The sequence below is a fragment of the Staurois parvus genome, unplaced genomic scaffold, assembly GCF_062004578.1.
Source record: "Staurois parvus isolate SC_StPar_1 unplaced genomic scaffold, SC_StPar_1.0 ptg000154l, whole genome shotgun sequence".
Classification (NCBI taxonomy): domain Eukaryota; kingdom Metazoa; phylum Chordata; class Amphibia; order Anura; family Ranidae; genus Staurois; species Staurois parvus.
The window spans coordinates 2,191,064-2,217,861 of NW_028317950.1; the positions used below are offsets into that span (position 1 = coordinate 2,191,064).

General features: G+C 44.2%; 1 protein-coding gene across 1 annotated transcript in view; it reads right to left on the minus strand.

Moving 5' to 3' along the window:
* ITIH6 (inter-alpha-trypsin inhibitor heavy chain family member 6) overlaps positions 1–26,798 on the minus strand; it is a 90,869-nt gene that overhangs the window by 36,224 nt on the left and 27,847 nt on the right. Inside the window, exon 3 of the mRNA XM_089674907.1 lies at positions 5,616–5,770. Within this exon, the coding sequence (XP_089531033.1) occupies positions 5,616–5,770 (155 nt within the window). The remainder of the gene's footprint in view (positions 1–5,615; positions 5,771–26,798) is intronic.

The following is a 26,798-nucleotide window of genomic DNA, read 5'->3' on the forward strand; positions in this document are numbered from 1 at the left end:
CCAAAAAAAAAAAAAAAAGAAACAACCTATAATGCAGTGCATAGCCTTTGCCCCAGGTCAGGTGCGTCACAAAAGCCAATAATTTGCAGGCAAATCCATAAGTCAGCCCCTTCATTTTAAAAGGGTGGGCTCAAAGCATCCATATTGTAAGCATATGTTGGAACTCTTGGGGAACGCTGGCAATTCTGTGTAAGGAGAGATACTGTTTTATTTTTTATTTAATTATTTTTGCTTAATGTTGGTATTGACACATGTTCTTAATGGCAGTGCTTGAGTTTCCATGCCTTTTGTTTTACAATTGCTTGACTATTAGCCCTACAAATATCCTGAATGGAAAAACAAGACTCGTCAACCCCATAGAATTTAAAGCTGAGCCAGGAGTTGGGAAAAAATGTATCCGTGCATTGAGGCCTCCCATACACACTAGCCATATTCCCAAAAGAATACTATTTGTTATACAAAGATTAAAACCATACTGGTATACCAATACCCAGTAAAAATTGTATACCAGTATGGTTATAATCTTCGTATAATAAATTGTCTCCTTTTAGGAACATGGCTGCCAGTAGTGTGTTTTCTATATTTTGAACTGCACACACTGGCCACTTTATTAGGTACACCTGAAAATCCCAGTAGATCAGCCTTTTTTCAATTACTCAGACCAGCCCGTCTGGCACCAACAACAATGCCACGTTCACTTAAATCCCCTTTCTTCCCCATTCTGATGTTCGGTTTGAACTTCAAAAATTAATCTTCACCACGTCTAGATGCCTAAATGCATTGAGTTGCTGCCACATGATTGGCTGATTAGCAATTTGCATTACTGAGCAATTGAACAGGTGTACCTAATAAAGTGGCCGGTGAATGTATTGTTATTATATAAATTGAGTATTTACTTTGTAATGGTTTGTATAATATCCGCGGCAGTCCACACACAGCAGTTACGGGTAGATGTTGGTTTATAGTTTGTCTACTGTAAACTCCAGATGGTAAAGTAGTTTGAAGGCCTCCTCTTTTTGAGTCTGTATTCAATTGATTGGACAAGGGTAGATCTTGATGTCATCTGCCCCTCCACTTCACCTCATCTAATCAGAGAACACCTTGTATTTGCTGAAAAAAAAATACAAGGCATTCTTTGAGTTATGGTGGTATTAAGCGAGCAATCCCCTGTGTTCAGTGTGCAGAGGGGAAGTCACATGAGCGCAATACCTGGAAGACCACGGCATTTACTGTTTGTATACAAGGAAAAAGGAATTCCATTGTGCCAAGCTGGGCCAATGTGTATTGGTGTAAAGATAATTCCACTTTAAAAGGTGGATGAGCTACCCTTAATGAGATATTCAGAGGTTGTATAATCCAATGGTCTCCAAACTGTGGCCCTTTGCTTGCCTTTATCTGGCCCTTGAGGCATTATGCCTCTAATTGATTCAAGGCATTATGCCTGCTACCATCACCAATGATGAAGCACCAATCTTTCCTTTGACATCAGTGGGCACTATTCCTCCCACTGACACCAATGATGGGGCCCTATTTCATTGACTGGCACCAATAGTGGGGCATACATTCACTCACTAATAGATACTTCTGAACACTATTCCTCCCAGCAACACCAACGATAGGGCACTATCCATTCTACTGAAAACAACAATGGAGCACAATTCCTTCCACTGACACAAATGATTGGGCACCAGGGGCGGGCTAACAACTCATGGGGCCCCCGGGCAATAGGGGATCATGGGGCCCCTGTGTCTTTGGCCAAACTCAAAAAAGCCTATGAAAAAGGTACCAGGGGCATCTCATGGGGCCCCCTACTGACCCCGGGCCCTCGGGCAGTGCCCGAGTTTCCAAATGGTCAGTCCGTCCCTGTTGGGCACTATTCCTTTCACTGATGCCCATGATGGGGCACTATATCTCCCAGTAATACCAATGATGGGACACTCTTCCTCTCACTGATGCACCTTTATGGGTCACTATTTCTCTCAGTAATACCAATGATGGGGCCCTATTCCTCCTCTTACTGACCACAGGTTCTTTTTTTTAATCCTGACGTATTTTATACTTCCACTGGCACAAATGATTGGGCGCTCTTCCTCCCACTGATGCCCATGATGGGGCCCTATTCCTCCTCATACTGACCACAGGTGCTTTTTTTTTTTACTCCCGTGGTATTGTATACTTCCACTGGCCTTAGTCCGGCTCTCCAAAGTCTGAAGGACACTAAAATGGCCCTTTGTTTAGAATGTTTGGAGACCCCTGGTATAATCTATGGAGGAATCATTTATTTGCTTTTATTTTCATTGAGCACAGTCTTTTGAAAGCACTGCCTTAGATGAAAAGGAAAATCCTCATTCCCAGTTGTAATTCACATCCTAGCACACCGTGTTCTGAACTTAGCCGATCTCCCCATTTTTTTGCAAGAAAGGTTGGCAGAATTAATTAGCGATGGGACACAAACATCTCTAATTGGTGATGTCCCTGACTTCAAATTAAGAAAAAAAAAACCTTCAACTTTGGACAAATAATGTTGAGTCTTGCTTTCTTTTTTTTTCTCCTTAAAAATCCCAAGAGACTGAAACAGCTGCTCCTCTGTTTCCAGGTCTCCAGGCAAGCTGAAGTTTAAGAGAGACACGCATAGACGCCAGGCCAGCATAAACTGGAGAAGGACAGGGGCCAGCCAAGATTAACTTGGCCTGAGTGACAAAACCTTTCCTTGTGACAGGGAGTTGTGTGTGCGCTCGGATGCTTTGCGATACTTCTTCCCCCCTCTTCTGTGTATCCTTGGTTGTTTTCCAAACCTTACTTCAAAGCCATGGGTTATTTTTGAATTATTTTCCTGTAGCCAACATCAACAGAATTGTATGAAAAAGGCAGCAACCTCCTGCGTTAATGCCTTCCATCTTTTAATTACCTAGAGACGGGCATGCTACATGTTGACCAAAACATCCAGGGAGTTTTTACTCCATTTAAAGGTTTTTACTCCATCCTTCTTAAGGATATAGCTGGAATATTTCATGATATTACGCGTTATTATGGCGGGTGCTACTATGGGGCACAGTTGGCAAAGGCTACGGGCAAGGCAACTTCTCCTTCAAGCGTCTTCTACGAAAATAATCAGCAGCCACAATAGTATTCTTCTCCTTATTCACTTGGGAACAACAAGGCATGTATATGGGCAAACAATGCTGAGCAATTTTGACCTGGTTTTCTGTCCTGGAGTTAAACAAATACAACTAAGTCATCTACCTGCCTCCAGCATGTGACTGTAAAAAAAAATATGCACCAATGGAAGGAGTGTTAGACCGAAGGATAAAATGGTCCTAATTAATCGATTGGTTTACTAAAAAAAAAAAAAAAGCCAACACGTTTCGGGGGTCAGAAAAAAACCCCTTTCATCAGAGCTTCAGGTAAAATAAGAACCTAAAATGGACTCAAAACAGGATTTTCCTGTGTGAAACTATGTAGGGAAACAAATTGCTGGATTAGGAGTCACCAGTCAGTAGAATCTTCTGCTAGCATTAGTAGATAGATAGGAAGATGTTATATTTACCCCCCCCCCCCATATGGAAGAAAATAATACTTGAAATATATTTAGAAAATATTCTTACCAAATATATTGCCATTTATTTGAAATATTACTATTTTGGTCATATTCAATATATTATATATATATTTTACACACATATACATACACACACTGCGTGTTGAAATGTGTTTTTATTACAAAATATATGAAAAATATTTTTAAAAATAAGTTTCAAATATACTGTATGACTTTAAAAATACAAATCTACATTTTTGGAATGCAAAAGTATATGTTAAAATCACTTTTTTATGTTAAAAAAATCTGAAGAACATATTTTTAAAAGGGCTTTTTTTTCCTCAGAGAATAGGTGCAGGAACTCCCCCTACCCACCTCCCAGTACCGCCCCTTTTTAGAGAATACAGAACCAAGCATCATTTTGTGGTGCTAAGTAATTTGTATGTGATGTGTTAGTGATAACAAGAAAAGCAGCAAAATACAGTAGATCTCCTGCAGCCAGCAACAATAGATCCCCCAGCAATAATGGAGCCCCCACAAAAAATATCACACCAGCAACAATAGACCCACCCCATCAATCATAGGCCCAGAATCAAAAACAGATCTCCCAGCCGCTGACATCAATAGACTCCTCCCTTAATAGGAGATCCCTCCCAGCAACAACTGACCACCCAGCAACGTAAGACCCCCCCAGCAACAATAGACCCCCATGCAAAAATAGATTCTCACCAGTGAAAATAGATCCTCCAGCACACCCCAGCACCCCTTTCCATTACATACATTCAGTGCTGGAGGTGCCAGAACTGCATTCCCCTGAATTCCCGCTGAAAGAAGCCCTGGACACTAATACAGTGATCAGTGCTAAATACACTGGTTGGGAAGGGGTTAACATGTAGGGTGATCAAAGGGTTAAGTGTGTGCCTAGCTATGTGCATACTGTACACTAGGTGGTGCTGGTACAAGGGGAAGTGATGGATCGTGTTCCCAGCTCCGCTCTAACACGCGATCGATCACTACCTCCGTTAGAACAGAGCTGTGCCTATGTAAACATTGTTACTCCCTGCCCGACGATCTGCAGGTGCCAGCGCACATCCATTCACCGGGACCCACAGATCGGCTTCTGCTTCCCGTGAGGCGAAAGTGCAAAGTCACATTTTGATTTGCAGAGGAGGAACACCCTGTAGCATTAAAACTGCTATAGCGCCGTCTTCAAGTGATTAAACTTTTTATTTACATCTCTTCAGTTGCTTCCTGGTTTTCTGGCCTAGGCCAAAATGATGTCATACATCCCAGGAGTCTTCATGACATTTTTATTTTCTTTCATCTGGAGGAGGCCGAAGGGGCTTTCTCAGCTAAGCACACATAGCTGCCTGCATGTCTAATCTAATGGCAAATGACACCCAGGAAGTAAATGATACATGAATTTGCCCCTACTCAAGATGGCTGCAGCTAGAAATTCTAGGGGGGTGTTTTCCAAAGTGATTTCTCAAAATAAAGCATGGAGACACGGATGGAGGGGGAAGTTTGTTTTCATTGTTAAAAATGAATTAAATAGCTTGTTAACTTTGTGGTGCTCAAATACAGTTTATTTCCCCTTTAAAAAGTAAATATATTCATCATCTGTATTATTGGTTTCATTTTTTTATATAAAATCTTTATTTCATTAAAAACAAAAATCAATTTGGCTCAGTATGGGATATCAGGCAGAGAGGAATGTGTTCCCCTTTTACTCATGCAGCCCTGTGTTGTGATTAGACCTGAATAACAAGAGACAACTATACACTGGCTAGTCACATCATAGCAGTAAATTATTTGAGCACACCACCTGCTGGCTGCAAGTAGTAAATAATAAACATTCATAGACAGTATTTAATATATTCCACATTGTAGCTGAGCAAAGAAAATATAGAAAATACCATTTTTACTCCTGAACCTAACAAATGCCATATTGCACTATTGTAGACATTCTGTTGATGGGAAATAGAACAGGTGATGTTAAAGCATCATTAGTAAGAATAGGAGGTGTAAAATTGTGATTTAACAATATTTGTTAAAAAAAACCCTGAAATTTACTTACAGTGTGAAGTTGGAAATGAATGCTGAACTGGGCAGTTCCAAATCAAAGATGGCTTCCTTCGACTCAGCATGAGGATTGACCATAATGGTTTCCACCTTGGTATGGGCATAGCGGGATACTATGGTTGAATGAATGTAGAGGCTGCTGATTTTCAGCTAAAAAAAAAAAAAAGATAAATAAGATAAAGCAAAATATTAGATCTGGTTTTAAGAACTTAGGCGCCGTTCACACTTGAAGGTTTTGTAGCTTGAAGCTCAAAAGCACACAACAAGCTAAAACCTATTGTTTTCAATAGCCTTTGTTCACATTTGAGCGGTCTGTCGCTTGTAGCAAAACTCCTGTCGCTCAAAAAAGTACATGAGCTACTTTATAGGCAGAACTGAGCATTTTTGTCCTCATACATTCCAATGGAAGTGCTTGAAAAACACATTTCAATCTGAATCATAAGTCAGACAAAGTTTTCTCCTTTCAGAGATTCAGATATATCCAAATTTCCGCATTACGATAGTAACAAATTTAAACAAATCCGAAATAATGAAACAAAATTTAGTCTGAAATAACGAATTATCCGAACTTGAATTGAATTCAAATTAAATTTTAAATTAATTTAGAAAACGAAATCAAATTCAAAAACAAAATTGAAATGTAAACATATTGTTGCCTATTGCTGTATTAGAATATAGCCTTCTCCTTAATAACTAGAATTTCTAAATGAATAGAACAAAACAGAATAGAACATAAAGTAGAAATGAAAATAAAGGAATATAATAGAAAATAATAGAATGGAACAGAAAATAAAAAAATAGAATAGAAAAGAAAAAAATAGAAAATAATAGAATAAAATAGAAAGTATATAGCCATCTGCCAAAATTCGAATAGAAAAGACTAAAATAGAAAGACTATAGCTGTCTTCCGTAATTCAAATTTTGAAAGGAACAGAATAGAATAGACTAGGAAAATAGAATAGAAAATAATAGAACAGAAACTAAAGGAAAAAAAAAGAATAGTACAGAATAAAATAGAAAGACTATGTCCGTCTTTTGAAATTTGAGTTTCAAAAAGAATAGAATGGGAAAAATAGAATAGAACATAAAGGAATAGAATAGAAAAGAAAGAAAATAAAATAGGTATATTTCCAAATTTGAATTTCGAAAGGAATAGAATAAAACAGAAAGGAATAGAATAGAAAAGAATAGGGTAAAATAGAATAGAATAGCATATAAAAGAATAGCATAAAAAATAGTTTGAAATTTGAATTATTTTGCCTTCCTCTGGATCAACTGTGGGTATAGGATAACATTTTTTTTATTTTTATTGTTTGAACTGGATGGACTTTTGTTTTTTTTCAACCAGAGTAACTATGAAAAAAAATAGAATACAATAAAACAGAATAGAATAGAGTAAAGCAAAGTAGAATATAATTGAAAATAAAGAAAAAGAATAGAAAAGAATGGAATAAAATAGAAAGAAAGTCATCTTCCGAAATTAAAATTTCAAATAGCATAGAACCAGCTATGCGTCACAATGAATTCAGATTCATTATTTTGTTTCAAATTTGATTGGAATTCTTTGAATCCATTGGAAAAATCTGAATCCTTTCAAAAACAAATAAATGAAAAGAAATTAAAGGAAAAAAATTTGTAATGATTGCAACTAAACAAAATGAGTAACTTAAACAATTGATCCGACAGGAAACAATTTTTTTGTTCTGCACATGAAAGTTTTCAGGCTTTTTTTTTCAAGCGTTTTGTCATGCGGTTTCTGCTCAGACAGCGCCTGTCTGTCTCTTTTTCAGGAGCACTCCAAACACCAAGTTCAAAAACCAGCTGAAAAAACTCCTGACAAAAGCTGAAAAAAATGTGCAATTCTGCTCCAAAAACTCTCAAAAACTCCTTAAAAAATGCTTGAAAACGTGACGCTTAGGTGTGAATGTAGCCCTGAAGTAGACCTTTACTCAAAGAAGGTTAGAAAGGCTGAAGTCTATACCTACATTCTACTCCATGTTCCCTTCCAACCTGCCCAAATAACCAAAGCTCTAGGCATTATGTGATTTCGGATTAGGGGGAACGATTCGATTGGCTGATTCCCCACTGTAGCAGAGACCCAGGCCTAGGCTTAGAGTCATGTGACCAGTATTGAAGGAGGAGTCTGGGGGTAACACGTTGTCCAGAGAAGTATGTTTTTCATTTTCTTATTTTTCCATCTCAGACTGAGAGCATAGCTTTAAGTTGACAAATATGCAAAGTTTTTTAGCATTCCTCCTCCCTGTCGGATCGGGCACACTGAGTGCAGTATTACACAGTTTAATAAGCGACAAATGTTATAAAAACTCCCAATAGTGAAGTGGTTAAAAAGCCCATCAGTGTAAGATGATCAATGGGTATGCCACCGTCATCCACATCCTGCAGAGATCCATCCAACTGCCATAGACCTGTAGAAGTAACAGCTAGCTCTGAGCGCATAGCCTCACCTCTCTCCTCTTTGGTTGCTGACCTCTCCCCTTGGTGACATCACGCCCATCCAGCTTGAGGTTCATGCTGGTCACAGACACATTTCTGGTTCCAATAGCGGCGTCCTGGAAACTCCTACCATCAACAGCGTTCTGGGACCTTCTTTGCCATCCTTGGTAGCCCCTATTGCACTGATGGGTTGCACTGATGGGCAGCACTGACAGATGGCACTGACCGGCGGCATTGCTGGGGGGCACTGACAGGTGGGACTGCTGGGTGACACTGATGGGCGACACTGCTGGGCACTGACGGGAGACACTGCTGGGCACTGATGGGAGACACTGTTGGGCACTGATGGGAGACACTGCTGGGCACTGATGGGAGACACTGCTGGGCACTGATGGGAGACACTGCTGGGCACTAATGGGAGACACTGCTGGGCACTAATGGGAGACACTGCTGGGCACTGATGGGAGCCACTGCTGGGCAGCACTGATGGGCAACACTGCTGGGCAGCACTGATGGGCAACACTGCTGGGCAGCACTGATGGGCAACACTGCTGGGCAGCACTGATGGGCAACACTGCTGGGCACTTATGGGTGGCAATGCTTGGCACTGATGGCCAGCACTGATGGACACTTATGGGTGACTCTGCTGGGCAGCACTGATAATCAGGGCACTGGTTATTAGTACAGATCTCCCCTTTCACTTTTGCCAGTTATCGACAGTACTTTCCTCACGCTGTGACAGCTTGAGGAAATTGCAGCCGATAACCGGCAACTGTATTTACATTGTGATCTGCTGTGTCATTAGACACAGCTGATCACGTGGTAAAAGGCCGCTGTGATTGGCCTTTTACCTTGTCATGTGATCAGCTGCGTCCATAGTACAAAGTGATCACGGAAATAGTCAGGTGCGCGCCACCGGGGGCACGCCGGGGGCGCGTTCTTGGAGGACGTCCATGATCCATTTGCTCCTGCAGGGGAAAAAAATTCCTTCCTGATCCCCCGAGAGGCAATCAGATATTCTCTGGATCAACTTCACCTGTAAATGTTAGTATCCAGTTATATTCTGTGTATCTAAGAAAGAATCCAGGACTTTTTAAACCTCCCTAGCGGTCTGATTATGTCAGTATTTCTGTGCTCAAAGTGGTACATTTTTTTGCATGGAAATATGTAGTTTTTTTATTGTAGGCCTGTAATTTTTAGGAATAACTCACTGAAATCTGTCCGAACAAGAGTCCAGTAAACATCCCGGGTATGTTAAAATTTGAAACACGAAATCATAAAATTATAATTTAATAAATAATCATAAAAAAATAATAATAAATTGAATTCAATAATATAAATCAAACCAAAAACACTGAACGTTGAAATATAGCGACAAGTTCGCACATCACTGAGCAAAGTCGCAAAATCATTTTCAGTATCTGATGAGGAATTTCCCCACAAATCATTATCACTCAATTCTGCAAGTGGTTCTAATTTACTATCGCTGTTCTCTAGCCGGTCTAAAACCGCTTTTGACCTAAAGGGACGCTTTTTGGACGCCATGGACTTTTCTCAGTTTCCAGGCAGAAAGAACAGACAAAATGCAGGCAGGGCACAGGACAAAGCACTCGGGACAAAATGTATGTGAAATGGTTTGATACAGGAATGTTCTACTATGTGATTTTAGTGTATTTAGTAAATGTCACTTTTTGACATTTTTAAATTTCCCGCCAGTTCCGTCCCCCGTACGTCCCGACGTCGCAGGGAACAGAACCCGGAAGACGGATGCTGGCAGGACAAGGTAAGTGCAGAAGGGTATTCCTGAGTGTAGCTCGAAGTTACTGCTTGTGGTGCTGAAACTTTACCCCGAGCTACACTTGGGAATACCTCCAGGGAAGTTAAAGCAATTCACTGAACTGGCCAGAACCACCTCTTGAGGGAGTCTATTCCACATTTTCACAGCCCTCACAGTGAAGAAACCTTTCAGTGTTTGGAGGAAAATAAATTTAATCTCCAGACATAAAGAGTGCCCTCTTGTCCTCTGTGATGACCTCAGGGTGAATAACTCTACACCGAGTTCACTATATGAACCACTGATGTATTTATACATGGAGATCATATCCCCCCTTATGTATTATACATGGTGATCATATCCCCCTTATGTATTATACATGGAGATCATATCCCCCCTTATGTATTAAACATGGTGATCATACCCCCCCTTTTGTATTATACATGGAGATCATACCCCCCCTTTTGTATTATACAAGGAGATCATATCCCCCCTTATGTATTATACATGGAGATCATATCCCCCTTATGTATTATACATGGAGATCATATCCCCCCTTATGTATTATACATGGAGATCATATCCCCCCTTATGTATTATACATGGAGATCATATCCCCCCTTATGTATTATACATGGAGATCATATCCCCCCTTATGTATTATACATGTTGATCATATCCCCCCTTATGTATTATACATGGTGATCATATCCCCCTTATGTATTATACATGGAGATCATATCCCCCCTTATGTATTATACATGGAGATCATATCCCCCCTTATGTATTATACATGGTGATCATATCCCCCTTATGTATTATACATGGAGATCATATCCCCCCTTATGTATTATACATGGAGATCATATCCCCCCTTATGTATTAAACTTGGTGATCATATCCCCCGTTAATCTCCTCTTCTCAAGAGAGAATAAATTCAGTTCCTCTAATCTTTCCTCATAGCTGAGCTCCTCCGTGCCTCTTATCAGTTTGGCTGCCTTCTTTGTACTTTCTCCAGTTCCCCAATGTTCTTTTTGTGAATTGGTGCCCAAAACTGAACTGCATATTCCAGATGAGGCATTACTAATGATTTGTACCGGGGTAATATGATATCTCTCTCTCTGGAGTCTATACCTCTTTTAATACAAGAGAGAATTTTGCTCGCTTTAGAAACCGCAGCTTGGCATTGCATGCCATTATTAAGCTTGTGATCTACCAGAACTCCCAGATCCTTCTCTACCATTGACCCCCCAGTTGTACCCCCCCTAGTATGTATGATGCATGCATATTCTTAGCCCAAGTGCATAACCTTACATTTATCAACATTAAACCTCATTCGCCACATAGTTGCCCAATTACACAGTGCATTGAGGTCAGCTTGTAAGTTGGAGACATTCTGTAAGGACGTTATTCCACTGTACAGCTTGGTGTCATCTGCAAAGATTGAAATGGGATTTATAATCTCAGACCCTATATAGTTGATAAATATATTAAAAAGTAAGGGTCCCAACACTGAACCTTGGGGTACACCACTGATAATACTGAACCCTGGGGTACCCCACTAATAACACTGAACCCTGGGGTACACCACTGATGACCCCAGACCATTCAGAGTATGGATCATTAACGACTACTCTCTGAATACCATCTTTTAGCCAGTTTTCTATCCATTTACATACAGATTTTTCCAAGCCTGTAGACTTTACCTTACACCATGTGTGGCGAACTGTGTCAAATGCTTTAGCTAAATCCAAGTATACCACATCCACCACCAACCTTCTGTTCAAGTATACCACGTCCACCGCCACCCCTCTGTCCAAGTATACCAGGTCCACCGCCACCCCTCTGTCCATGTATACCACGTTCACCGCCACCCCTCTGTCCAAGGTTTTGCTTACCTCCTCATAAAAAGAAATCAGATTTGTTTGACAACTTCTGTCTTTCATGAATCCATGCTGTCTGTTGCTTAAAATATTTTTTTCCAGCAAGAACTTATCTATGTGGTCTTTTATTAAACTCTTTAGTATCTTCGCAATATAGAAGTTAAACTAACAGGTCTATTACTTGGTAAAGATTTTTCTAAATATAGGCACCACATTGGCCTTACACCAATCCAGCGGTATTATGCCAGTCATTAAAGAGTTCCTATAAATTAGAAACAATGGCTTTGAAATGACAGAGTACAATTATTTAAGGACCCATGGGTGTATGCCATCCGGTCCAGGTGCTTTATTCACCTTTCTTCTGTCTAAATATTTTTGGATTATATCAATTGTGAGCCAATGTGGATCATCATCACTCTGATGGGTATCTTTAATGTTAAGGGACACTCTGATGGGCACATTTATGTTACGTCCATCAGAGTGCACCTTAACATTAAATGTGCCCATCAGAGTGCCCCTGTAAGACTACACCTTACCTTGAGGGCAGACACGAGCTGTGCCGGGATCCTTGCTGAAGGATGCTTGTGTATAGGCACGGAGCAGAAGCCGGAGAGACAGTGAACTGCAAGGGGCGGGGTGCACTCGTGATGTCGTGATGACCGCCCTGTTCAGCAGCAGATCTGTCATTTCTGGCGGGCCACAAGGGAGCTCTGCTGGGGCCATTCTCGGTCTGCGGTCAACCATTTAGTGACCGCTGCCCTAGAGCAATGTTTCTCAACCAGGGCTTCTTAGAACTCTAAGGTTTCTCCAGAGGTTGCTAGGGGTTCTTTGAGCAATGAGAATTTTCTGGCTGTCAGGTTCCCACTGACACCATTGATCTTTTTAGCTATCTGTAAGGGGGAGTTCTTCCCAATGACCACCAGAGTGAGGAGCATTCTTCCCAATGACCATCACACTAATGTATCCAGAGGTATAGATATAGTAAATTTTAGCAGGGGTCTCTTGGATTGGAAATGTATTTCAAGGGTTCCTTTGTGTTGAGAAAGGCTTCCAAGAGGGTGCCCTAAGCCAAACACCACCCAATTAAAAGAGCTGACGGATGTGATGTAGAAGTGCTGAAGAGTTTTATTATACTTCTGCAGAAACTTCCTTAATGTCAGTTATTCAAACTATATCCATATTTCCAGAAGGCAGAAACAACCAGAACATTAGTGAATGGAATGAAATTATGAGTTAATAAAGACCAAACATGATATATATTGGATGCAAATATAGCTTAGGATATTTAATTTGACTAATTGGGCTGCTAATTGGGGGGGGGGGGTCAGTTTTATGAAATGTAATAGTTCCCTACCTGGCCATGGAGACAAGATCTAAATCTGATTGTTTTATTGCTGGCTTGCAAATTTTGAAAAAATTAAGGCGGTTCAACACAGCTTCCCCATTCTTTCCAATCAGCTTTGTGTTCATCAGGCCTTTTTATTGTCACACTATCAACACTATGAAATGTTGAAGTGGAATCTAAAGTAAAGTGTTTCTATCATCCTGCTGCACTAGTAGGTGACTACAGCTTCATATAAGAGCTGTCATGCACATAGTGTAAAAACAGCTGCCTAGATAATTGTTGACCAAAGTGTCACTGCTTCCTATCAGAAAATTGTTGGCCAGAGTATAACTGCCTCCTAACAGAAAATTGTTGGCCAAAGTGTAACTGTTTCCTATCAAAAAATTGTTGGCCAAAGGTATAACTGCTTCCTATCAGAAAATTGTTGGCCAAAGTGTAACTGCTTCCTATCAGAAAATTGTTGGCCACACTGTAACTGTCTCCTTTCAGAAAATTTGTTGGCCAAAGTGAAACTGCTTCCTATCACAAAATTGTTGGTCAAAGTGTAACTGCTTCCTATCAGATGCAAACACTGTTCAGGCAGCCTCGGGCTGTCTGAATACAATTGTTCTGTATCAAGAATTGCTTTATGCATTGACATGCTTTCTTTTAGACCTTGGTCCATCCATCCATTATGGTCACCTCAATAAGCTCCCTCCACAGACAGCTAAAAGCAGGGCTTTTTTTCTCAGAGAATGGGAACTCCCCCCTTCCAAAGTCACCCCTTGTCTCCACCCCCTACCCACATACAAGCATCACCCTTGGGTTCCACCGCCTACCGACCTATCAGTACCACCCCTTTTAGTGAATATAGAGCCAAGTATAATTTTATGGTGTTAAGTAATTTGTATGGAATTTGCTAATGATAACATAAAAAGCAGTAAAATAGACCCCCTGCTGCCAGTAACAAAAGCACCTTCAGTAACAAAATACCCCCCAGCAACAATAGACCCACTCGAGCAACATAGACCCCTGACAGCAACAATAGATCTCACAGAAGCTAGCAACAACAAACTCCTCTCTCAACAGTAGACCCCTTCCAGCAATAATTGACTCTTCAGCAACAATACACCTGTCTCTCATCAAGAACCCCCCCCCCGCAACAAAAGATCCCCCAGCAGCCAGCATCAATAGACCCTCCAGCACATCCTAGCACCCCTTGCCATTACATACATTCAGTGCTGGAGGTGCTTGAACTGCATCCCCCGAGTTCCCACTGAAAAAAAAGCCCTGGCTTATAGTTTAACTAAAGGCAAAATTAGTTTTTTTAGTTTTGGACAGAGTGGAAAGGGATTAGAACTAGAGATGAGCGAAGTATTCAAAAATTCGATTCGACTGATTCGGCGAATTCGTGGACAATATTCGATTCGAGTCGAATATATTCGCTGTGAATTTAACTTAAAAAAGGGTGTTTCTAGGCTTCAGAGAGACTTAATATTAGTGCAGAACACTGTACCTTTAATTTAAATGCCCTTGGAGTCTGCTGGGGAAGAGAAATAATACTGTCAGTCAGTATGACATGCAGATGAGTGCCGTCGATCTTAGAATCACCGCACACTTCACTCATTTGGCCAGTCACGGGGCCAAAACCAGTGTTTGGAGCCACAGTGTGGCGGTGGAGGCAGCAGCAATGGGAGGCCATACAGCAACCTATGACAAAATGGAAACCAGCAGGAGTGTGAGGAGACCTCAAAGTGGCACATGGCAGAGTGGGAGCAATGGGAGGCGGTACAGGGACCCATGTCACACTGTGGACCCAGCAGCAGCGTGACCAGGCGGTACGGAGGCCCATGGCAGATTACAGGCCTGGCAGCAGCAATGGGAGGCCTGTAATCGGTCAGCACCCTATGACAAAATGGAACCCACCAGCAGTGTGAGGAGACCTGAAAGTGGCACATGGCAGAGTGTGGCAATGGAGACAGCAGCAATGGGAGGCCGTACAGGGACCCATGAGACACTCTGGACCTGGCAGCAGCATGAGGAGGCGCTATAGGGGCCCATGGCAGATTAGGGGCCTGGCAGCAGCTATGGGAGGCCCGTAATCTGCCAGCACCCTATGTCAAAAAATTCAACACACCAGCAGTGTGTGAGGAGATCTGAAAGTGGCACATGGCAGAGAGTGGCGATGGAGACAACCCACCAACTGTTTTGCTCGCTGCCAAGCTGCCACCCTCTTCTCCTGATGATGCGGAAGCAATAGCCTGATGACGACGAGGCTGCCAAGTGCGATCAGCCTCATCATCATCAATTAGGGTCTCCGCCTCACTACTAGCCCCCTCGGCTGCGTGTGGGTCAGGAGACAGACCTGTCTCTACACCGGCTACCGAGCCACTCTCCTCACCACTACTTCTTCGCCTGGCTGCTGAAGAGGCGGATGTCTCCCCCCGTTCCTGACCGCCCTCTGTTAGCTCTTCCTCACTGTACTGGATGACACCGGGAGCACTAGCCTCTGGCTGCGAATAGTGCTGCCTCGACCCCTTCCTCTGCTGCCACGTCTGCTCGCTCCTTAAACATTGCCTCCTCTGCCACTCCTCTGCATGTTGTCTGACATACTCTTTAATTAAACGATTCTGTGTCCCTGAGTAACAATTCTGTGTCCCTGAGTAACGTTTCTGTGGCCCTAAGTAACAGTTCTGTGGCCCTAAGTAACAGTTCTGTGGCCCTAAGTAACAGTTCTGTGGCCCTAAGTAACAGTTCTGTGGCCCTAAGTAACAGTTCTGTGGCCCTCAGTAACAATTCTGTGGCCCTGAGTAACAATTCTGTGGCCCTAAGTAACGGTTCTGTGTCCCTCAGTAACAATTCTGTGGCCCTCAGTAACAATTCTGTGGCCCTCAGTAACAATTCTGTGGCCCTCAGTAACAATTCTGTGGCCCTCAGTAACAATTCTGTGTCCCTCAGTAACAATTCTGTGTCCCTCAGTAACAATTCTGTGTCCCTCAGTAACAATTCTGTGTCCCTCAGTAACAATTCTGTGTCTGTCCCTGAGTAACGTTTCTGTGTCTGTCCCTGAGTAACGTTTCTGTGGCCCTAAGTAACGGTTCTGTGGCCCTCAGTAACAATTCTGTGTCCCTCAGTAACAATTCTGTGTCTGTCCCTGAGTAACAATTCTGTGTCTGTCCCTGAGTAACGTTTCTGTGGCCCTAAGTAACATTTCTGTGGCCCTCAGTAACAATTCTGTCTGTCCCTGAGTAACAATTCAGTGTCTGTCCCTGAGTAACAATTCAGTGTCTGTCCCTGAGTAACAATTCAGTGTCTGTCCCTGAGTAACAATTCAGTGTCTGTCCCTGAGTAACAATTCAGTGTCTGTCCCTGAGTAACAATTCAGTGTCTGTCCCTGAGTAACAATTCTGTGTCCCTCAGTAACAATTCTGTGTCCCTCAGTAACAATTCTGTGTCCCTCAGTAACAATTCTGTGTCCCTCAGTAACAATTCTGTGTCCCTGAGTAACAATTCTGTGTCCCTGAGTAACAATTCTGTGTCTGTCCCTGAGTAACGTTTCTGTGGCCCTAAGTAACGGTTCTGTGGCCCTCAGTAACAATTCTGTGTCCCTGAGTAACAATTCTGTGTCTGTCCCTGAGTAACAATTCTGTGGCCCTAAGTAACGGTTCTGTGTCCCTCAGTAACAGTTCTGTGTCCCTGAGTAACAATTCTGTGGCCCTAAGTAACGGTTCTGTGGCCCTAAGTAACGGTTCTGTGGCCCTCAATAACAATTCTGTGTCCCTGAGTAACAATTATGTGTCTGTCCCTGAGTAACAATTCTGTGGCCCTAAGTAACGGTTCTGTGGCCCTCAGTAACAATTCTGTGTCCCTCAGTAACAATTATGTGTCTGTCCCTGAGTAACAATTCTGTGGCCCTAAGTAACGGTTCTGTGGCCCTCAGTAACAATTCTGTGTCCCTGAGTAACTTTTCTGTGGCCCTAAGTAACGGTTCTGTGGCCCTCAGTAACAATTCTGTGTCTGTCCCTGAGTAACAATTCTGTGTCTGTCCCTGAGTAACGTTTCTGTGGCCCTAAGTAACGGTTCTGTGGCCCTCAGTAACAATTCTGTGTCCCTCAGTAACAATTCTGTGTCTGTCCCTGAGTAACAATTCTGTGTCTGTCCCTGAGTAACGTTTCTGTGGCCCTAAGTAACATGTCTGTCCCTGAGTAACAATTCAGTGTCTGTCCCTGAGTAACAATTCAGTGTCTGTCCCTGAGTAACAATTCAGTGTCTGTCCCTGAGTAACAATTCAGTGTCTGTCCCTGAGTAACAATTCAGTGTCTGTCCCTGAGTAACAATTCAGTGTCTGTCCCTGAGTAACAATTCAGTGTCTGTCCCTGAGTAACAATTCAGTGTCTGTCCCTGAGTAACAATTCAGTGTCTGTCCCTGAGTAACAATTCTGTGTCCCTCAGTAACAATTCTGTGTCCCTCAGTAACAATTCTGTGTCCCTCAGTAACAATTCTGTGTCCCTGAGTAACAATTCTGTGTCTGTCCCTGAGTAACGTTTCTGTGGCCCTAAGTAACGGTTCTGTGGCCCTCAGTAACAATTCTGTGTCCCTGAGTAACAATTCTGTGTCTGTCCCTGAGTAACAATTCTGTGGCCCTAAGTAACGGTTCTGTGTCCCTCAGTAACAGTTATGTGTCCCTGAGTAACAATTCTGTGGCCCTAAGTAACGGTTCTGTGGCCCTCAGTAACAATTCTGTGTCCCTGAGTAACAATTATGTGTCTGTCCCTGAGTAACAATTCTGTGGCCCTAAGTAACGGTTCTGTGGCCCTCAGTAACAATTCTGTGTCCCTGAGTAACTTTTCTGTGGCCCTAAGTAACGGTTCTGTGGCCCTCAGTAACAATTCTGTGTCCCTCAGTAACAATTCTGTGTCTGTCCCTGAGTAACAATTCTTTGGCCCTAAGTAACGGTTCTGTGGCCCTCAGTAACAATTCTGTGTCCCTGAGTAACGTTTCTGTGGCCCTAAGTAACGGTTCTGTGGCCCTCAGTAACAATTCTGTGTCCCTGAGTAACAATTCTGTGTCTGTCCCTGAGTAACAATTCTGTGGCCCTAAGTAACGGTTCTGTGGCCCTCAGTAACAATTCTGTGTCCCTGAGTAACAATTATGTGGCCCTAAGTAACAGTTCTGTGTCCCTCAGTAACAATTCTGTGTCCCTCAGTAACAATTCTGTGTCTGTCCCTGAGTAACAATTCTGTGGCCCTAACTAACATTTCTGTGGCCCTAAGTAACAGTTCTGTGGCCCTCAGTAACAATTCTGTGTCCCTGAGTAACAATTCTGTGGCCCTAACGTTTCTGTGGCCCTAAGTAACAGTTCTGTGGCCCTCAGTAACAATTCTGTGTCTGTCCCTGAGTAACAATTCTGTGGCCCTAACGTTTCTGTGGCCCTAAGTAACAATTCTCTGGCACTCAGTAACAATTCTGTCTGTCCCTGAGTAACAATTCTGTGGCCCTAACTAACGTTTCTGTGGCCCTAAGTAACAGTTCTGTGGCCCTCAGTAACAATTCTGTGTCTGTCCCTGAGTAACAATTCTGTGGCCCTAACTAACGTTTCTGTGGCCCTAAGTAACAATTCTCTGGCACTCAGTAACAATTCTGTCTGTCCCTGAGTATCAATTCTGTGGCCCTAACTAGCGTTTCTTTGGCCCTAAGTAACGATTCTGTGGCCCTGAGTAATGCTTCTCTGTCCCTAAGTAACGTTTCTCTGTCCCCAAGTAACGTTTCTGTGGCCCTAACTCTGTCCCTAATACAGAGCTTGATCTGACACATTGTAAGTGTTATGGTCCCACTGGCAGGTGACACAGGCTCACCTGAGGCTCCTGAAAGTGGAGATGTCCAGAGACTCTAGTGGTCCAAGTTTACTTTTTCGCAAACCGTCACCAGGTCATAGTCTTTGGGATCGTCCCACCAAGGTGGTGGCTGTAACGGAGAGACTATAGTGTAGAGACAGGTCTAGGCAGGCAGCAAGCAAGAGCAGAGGTCTAGGCATGCAACAAGCATGAGAGTAGTCATTTCAATCCAGGCTGGCAATGTTCAAGCAAGGTAATTGATGTGTCTCATTCATGTCTTGTAAAAATATATCTGTGCAGGCCAGCCTTAGATTTAACAAAGTGTATACAAAGTTAATCAGCAAGCAAACAGAGTGGGCCACTGGTTGGCAGTACAGACTAGCCTCAAATAAGTTTTTAAAAGAAATACGGGAAGTTGTTAAGTTAAATTTAATTTTGCTCTGCGCTTCGCTTTCAGTGGGCCTCCATTCAAAAAATGATGTTTTTTTCTATCCTGTATGTAGAAATCCTTATGTAGAAATCTGCCTGTATGTCTAGGAACTCATTTTTCATCCTGTAGTAGTAAGAAAATATTTGAATGTTGCTCATTTCCTTTTTTCAGGACAAAGTTCCATTCAAAGTGAAAATAACTGGAAATCATGAAGCGAAGAGATTATACTTCCATTTCATCATTTTTTTTGTTTTTTTTTTTACACAAAAAAACAGTTATATAAAGGAGCCTTTTCTTTCAACGTCCATATGTTTAAAATGTTTAAGCTCCCAGACAACTCTGTAAAAAGGAAATATATGAAGGAGCCATGATACTCTTCCTTTTGACATCACAGGAAGTATTAAAACACCTGCTTCATTTAGGATTGACATAAACACACCACTGGAAAAATTACTGCATCTCTAATTTCTAAAAGAAGCTTTTCTGTTATGGCGGATGAGTTCCCACTTGTTCTCGAGGGACTAAGGAGAAACTACATAGTTAAAGTGGACCTTCCCTCAAACTTTACACTTACCATCATTCTAATGCTTCCCCCTCCATGTTGCACCTTTGCAGGTACATTTTTTTGGAGTAGGAAAGCAAGTATCTTTTTTATAGGTAATTGCTCCCACTTCCTTAATTCTCAATGATGTAGCCCTCAGCCTGCCCACAGCCTCCTGGGATTCATTTTTATGATTTCATACATATGCAGGGTAAGGAGGGGGGGGGGGCAGTTGTGAGTAAAAATGAAAATGGCTGTGTAGTGCACACTGACCTACTGTTATGGTAATCTCAGAATCCCTGCCAGGACTTTCAATGGTACTTGCAGAATCCTTGCTAGGACTTCCAATGGTACCTGCAGAATCCCTGCAAGGGCATCCGAAGGTACTCAGAATCCCTGCCAGGACATCAGGTGGTACTTGCAAAATCCGTGCCAATGGTGCTCATAGAGTCTCTGCAAGGACTTCCAATGGTACTCAAAATCCCTACCAGGACTTCCAATGGTACTTGCATTGGTTATATAAGAGTGTACACTGAGTACTAGCGCTGAATTTGTCGAGGATTTTGGTTGGTCACAGTCTTTTTTTTAATACAGCAGCTATTTTTAGGTTGTCACTGTTGGTCGATAGGTGTACTTATGTTGAAACTGGTTTATTTATTGGATCTGGTTTATTTATTGGAATCTATAGCGCAGAAGGGTACATTATTATTATTTTTATTTTTGGGCACTTACAGAATTCCTGCCAGCACTTCTAATTGTACTGGCAGAATTCCTGCAAGGACTTCCAGAATTCCTCTAATGCCTCTGGGCATGTCCTCTAACCAGGAGGGGTATTTAAGCGCCAGTCCATGAAGCAGTTGGTGCTCTGTCTTACTGCTTACTTGTACAGAGAGCTATAATACTTGCCAGCCTGGATTGAACTGACTACTCTCATGCTTGTTGCATGCTTAGACCTCTGCTCTTGCTTGCTGCCTGCCTAGAACTGTCTCTACACTATAGTCTCTCCATTACAGCCACCACCTTGGTGGGACGATCCCAAAGACTCAGGCCATCTCCACTTTCAGGAGCTCAGAACTTTGGAGCCTCAAGTGTCAGCTGCCAGTGGGACCATAACACTTACAATGTGTTAGACCAAGCTGGAGAGGGGGCTTCTCTTTCACTTCTTGTCCAACACCCCTGATAGTGGTGGCAGGAGATGTGGCGAGCAGCTCCAACTGTTGGATGCGAGCCTGTGGACCACCAGAGGCAGAGTGAAGCCAGAACACAAGCCAAAGGTCATCAACAGCTGGACAGCGAGGTTCAGAAACATAAGGCAAGGTCAGTCCATAGACAGAAAGCAAGGTATTGAAACAGGAAGCAAGATACAGAATCTAAACAAAGGCAGAGGTCACAACAGGTAGACAGGAATCCAAAGACATGTCAAAGGCAAGTTGGGTCGTACACGGGAAGGCAAATGTAGTAGGTCAGGTCACAGGTAAATCAGGGACTAGCTGAAGACCACTCAGCAATCTGTCCATGTCACAATACAATTTAATTAGACCGTTGGCGACAATACCAGTGTCGGGCATGCACGTGCACCTACACACATCGTGCATGCTAGTGCTAATACATATTTTGAAATAAGAGCATACCTTTCTTATTCAGTGAGACAGAGTGTGCACTACATAGCCATCCCTTACTTTGGATCTTTTCTAGAATTAAGTGGTCTCGTTTTACTTAAGTCTTATAAGTAAAATACTTACTTATGTTAAGAATTTGACCACCTTAATGTGTTCTGGTGATGGAAAAAATGAGCACACCTCTGGCTCTTTTTTAAAAATTAATTGCAAAATCTTAATGCTACACATCTTTTAACACATTTAGCTCATGGTTATTCATAAGGGGATGGCTGGACATTGAGGCATTGATGATTGGGACCTTTCTACCTTTTTCCCAGCAGGCGGGGTGCACAGACTTGTTGTGTAAACATCCTGTCTACCTCACATTCTTGAGATACTTCCTCTAAAATGAGAAAGTACAGGATCTTAGCAAGAGGTACCTTCTAATCAGTGAAAGTGTATACGTGCAAGATGCCAAGAATAAAAGCAGTGTTTTGCAGAACATTTTGTCATGCACTGGGATTGAAAATATTTCTGTATTGTATAATATAATAAATGCCGTCTTACAACAGATGGTATTCGCATTTATTATGTTACTATTATGTAATGTAATGTAATGATGTAAACCCAACAAATCATCTTCTCCTATTTGCTTTCTTTTGGTCTGTTAAAGCTGAACTCCAGGCAGATAAAAAAAAAAATCCAAAATAATACAGCTCTGTATCCATTATTAAAGTGATTGCTAAGGTACTAATAAAAAATAAAATAAATAACAAACATGTTATACTTACCTGCTCTGTATAATGGTTTTGCACAGAGCAGCCCTCCCACATGGAAGAAAAATATATTTGAAATATATTTTAAAAATATTCTTCGCAAATATATTTCCATTAGAGATGAGCGAAGTATTCAAAAATTCGATTCGACTGATTCTGCGAATTCGTGGAAAAATTTCGATTCGAGTCGAATATATTCGCTGCGAATTTAACTTATAAAAGGGTGTTTCTAGGCTTCAGAGAGACTTTATATTAGTGCAGAACACTGTACCTTTAATTTAAATGCCCTTGGAGTCTGCTGGGGAAGAGAAATAATACTGACAATCAGTATGACATGCAGATGAGTGCCGTCGATCTTAGAATCACCACACACTTCACTCATTTGGGCAGTCACGGGGCCAAAACCAGAGTGTGGAGCCACAGTGTGGCGGTGGAGGCAGCAGCAATGGGAGGCCATACAGCACCCTATGACAAAAATGGAAACCACCAGCAGTGTGAGGAGACCTGAAAGTGGCACATGGCAGAGTGTGGCGATGGAGACAGCAGCAATGGGAGGCCGTACAGGGACCCATGACACACTCTGGACCTGGCAGCAGCATGAGGAGGCGGTACAGGGGCCCATGACAGATTACGGGCCTGGCAGCAGCATGAGGAGTTGGTACGGGGGCCCATGGCAGATTACGGGCCTGGCAGCAGCAATGGGAGGCCGTACAGGGACCCATGACACACTCTGGACCTGGCAGCAGCATGAGGAGGCGGTACAGGGGCGCATGACAGATTACGAGCCTGGCAGCAGCAACTTGGACAGGAGGACGTTCAGCTTCTGCACCGTCTGGTGCGTGCTCGGAAACTGTTGTCTCTTGGAAACGGATTCCAAGAAAGACTGCTGACGGAATCCGTGAAGAGGAGTAGCAGGAGAAGGAGCATCTGAACGAGCGGAATATGCCAACAAGCGACAACAGGGGCCCATGACAGATTACGGGCCTGGCAGCAGCATGAGGAGTCGGTACGGGGGCCCATGGCAGATTAGGGGCCTGGCAGCAGCTATGGGAGGTCCGTAATCTGCCAGCACCCTATGACAAAAAATGGAACCCACCAGCAGTGTGAGGAGACCTGAAAGTGGCACATGGCAGAGTGTGGCGATGGAGACAGCAGCAATGGGAGGCCGTACAGGGACCCATGAGAGACTCTGGACCTGGCAGCAGCATGAGGAGGCGGTATAGGGGCCCATGGCAGATTAGGGGCCTGGCAGCAGCTATGGGAGGCCCGTAATCTGCCAGCACCCTATGACAAAAAATGGAACCCACCAGCAGTGTGAGGAGACCTGAAAGTGGCACATGGCAGAGTGTGGCGATGGAGACAGCAGCAATGGGAGGCCGTACAGGGACCCATGACAGACTCTGGACTTGGCAGCAGCATGAGGAGGCGGTATAGGGGCCCATGGCAGATTAGGGGCCTGGCAGCAGCTATGGGAGGCCCGTAATCTGCCAGCACCCTATGACAAAAAATGGAACACACCAGCAGTGTGAGGAGACCTGAAAGTGGCACATGTTTGGGGCATGATTCATGGCGGATTTAGTCAGTTGTGTCAGGAACTGGTGGTTTGAAATCCAGACTAATCCACGCCTGATTCATTTTCACAAACGTGAGTCTCTCCACACTTTGGGTGGACAGTCGTGTCCTCCGCGGAGTTGCAATACCTCCTGCCGCACTAAACACGCGCTCCGATGCCACGCTACTGGCCGGGCATGACAGCCTTTCAAGGGCAAATTCAGCTAGTTGGGGCCAAAGGTCAAGTTTCGTTGCCCAGTAGTCAAGGGGATTGTCTACCTCGGTTGGCAGGGTGCTGTCCAAGTAGGCCTAAGCCTGTTGTTTGAGGTCCTGCTCCAGGTCCACCTGATGCTGCTGCTGCTGCTGCTGCTGCTGCGGCTGGTTAGTAGTTTCCTCACTGCGCTGGTGAAGAAAGCTACTTATCATCGACTGCAGACTGAGGCAGCTGCTGCTGGTGGAGCTGCCACTGCTCCTACCACCCCACCCCTCCCCTGCTGCCATGGCAGCGGAACGCGAGCGCACAGGGCCCACAGTGTCTGAGGATGGACGTTGGCGCAGACAGGCAGAGACCAGCTGACTACATAGGTGGTTTTTATAGTACATTATTTTGGCCTCCCTCTCAGCAGGTGTGAAAAAGGCCACCATTTTTGAACGGTAGCGAGGGTCCAACAAGGTGGACAGCCAAAAGTCATCCCTCTGTCTGATGGTTATTATTCGGCTGTCGGTACGCAAGCAAGCGAGCATGCTATGGGCCATTTGTGCCAAGGAATGTGAGGGACTCCCTGCCTCCATCTCCACAGCATAATGCCACGGTGCGTCTGGGTCCTCTGTCTCCTCTTCCTCCTCCTCTACCAGATGCTCCTGCTCATCCACTCCTGTCCGCTGAGTGGAAAAACCACCCATTTCACTCAATAATTCCTGAGCACCAATGTCCTCCTCTACCTCCTCCTCTTCTTCCTGTCCTGCCCCCACAGGGGTCATGTGGCGTTGAGATCTGTGCGCCACGTCTACCGCACCCTGACCAACCATTGTTAACAGCATTTGTTCCAGGACGTGCAACAGAGGAATGACGTCGTTCATCCCATAGTCCTGCCGACTCACGAATAGCGTGGCCTCCTCAAAGGGCCTGAGCAAGCGCAGGTCTCACGCATGAGCTGCCAATGGCTGACATCTAAGTTACACAGGGAGTACCTTTATCATCAGGAAATCTGTGATGGCCTTTTGATGTTCGTAAAGGCGGTCTAACATATGTAGGGTTGAATTCCACCTTGTTGCAACGTCACAGCATGAGGAGTCGGTACGGGGGCCCATGGCAGATTACGGGCCTGGCAGCAGCAATGGGAGGCCCGTAATCTGCCAGCACCCTATGTCAAAAAATTCAACACACCAGCAGTGTGTGAGGAGACCTGAAAGAGGCACATGGCAGAGTGTGGCGATGGAGACAGCAGCAATGGGAGGCCATACAGGGACCCATGAGAGACTCTGGACCTGGCAGCAGCATGAGGAGGCGGTATAGGGGCCCATGGCAGATTAGGGGCCTGGCAGCAGCTATAGGAGGCCCGTAATCTGCCAGCACCCTATGTCAAAAAATTGAACACACCAGCAGTGTGAGGAGACCTGAAAGTGGCACATGGCAGAGTGTGGCGATGGAGACAACAGCAATGGGAGGCCGTACAGGGACCCATGACAGACTCTGGACTTGGCAGCAGCATGAGGAGGCGGTATAGAGGCCCATGGCAGATTAGGGGCCTGGCAGCAGCTATGGGAGGCCCGTAATCTGCCAGCACCCTATGTCAAAAAATTCAACACACCAGCAGTGTGAGGAGACCTGAAAGTGGCACATGGCAGAGTGTGGCGATGGAGACAGCAGCAATGGGAGGCCGTACAGGGACCCATGACAGACTCTGGACTTGGCAGCAGCATGAGGAGGCGGTATAGGGGCCCATGGCAGATTAGGGGCCTGGCAGCAGCTATGGGAGGCCCGTAATCTGCCAGCACCCTATGTCAAAACATTCAACACACCAGCAGTGTGAGGAGACCTGAAAGTGGCACATGGCATGAGACACTGTGGACCTGGCAGCAGCATGAGGAGGCGGTACAGGGGCCCATGGCAGATTAGGGGCCTGGCAGCAGCTATGGGAGGCCCGTAATCTGCCAGCACCCAATGTCAAAAAATTCAACACAACAGCAGTGTGAGGAGACCTGAAAGTGGCACATGGCAGAGTGTGGCGATGGAGACAGCAGCAATGGGAGGCCGTACAGGGACCCATGACAGACTCTGGACTTGGCAGCAGCATGAGGAGGCGGTATAGGGGCCCATGGCAGATTAGGGGCCTGGCAGCAGCTATGGGAGGCCTGTAATCTGCCAGCACCCTATGTCAAAAAATTCAACACACCAGCAGTGTGAGGAGACCTGAAAGTGGCACACGGCATGAGACACTGTGGACCTGGCAGCAGCATGAGGAGGCGGTACAGGGGCCCATGGCAGATTAGGGGCCTGGCAGCAGCTATAGGAGGCCCGTAATCTGCCAGCACCCTATGACAAAAAATGGAACACACCAGCAGTGTGAGGAGACCTGAAAGTGGCACATGGCAGGGGCATGATTCATGGCGGATTTAGTCAGTTGTGTCAGGAACTGGTGGTTTGAAATCCAGACTAATCCACGCCTGATTCATTTTCACAAACGTGAGTCTCTCCACACTTTGGGTGGACAGTCGTGTCCTCCGCGGAGTTACAATACCTCCTGCCGCACTAAACACAAGCTCCGATGCCACGCTACTGGCCGGGCATGACAGACTTTCAAGGGCAAATTCAGCTAGTTGGGGCCAAAGGTCAAGTTTCGTTGCCCAGTAGTCAAGGGGATTGTCTACCTCGGTTGGCAGGGTGCTGTCCAAGTAGGCCTAAGCCTGTTGTTTGAGGTCCTGCTCCAGGTCCACCTGATGCTGCTGCTGCTGCGGCTGGTTACTAGTTTCCTCACTGCGCTGGTGAAGAAAGCTACTCATCATCGACTG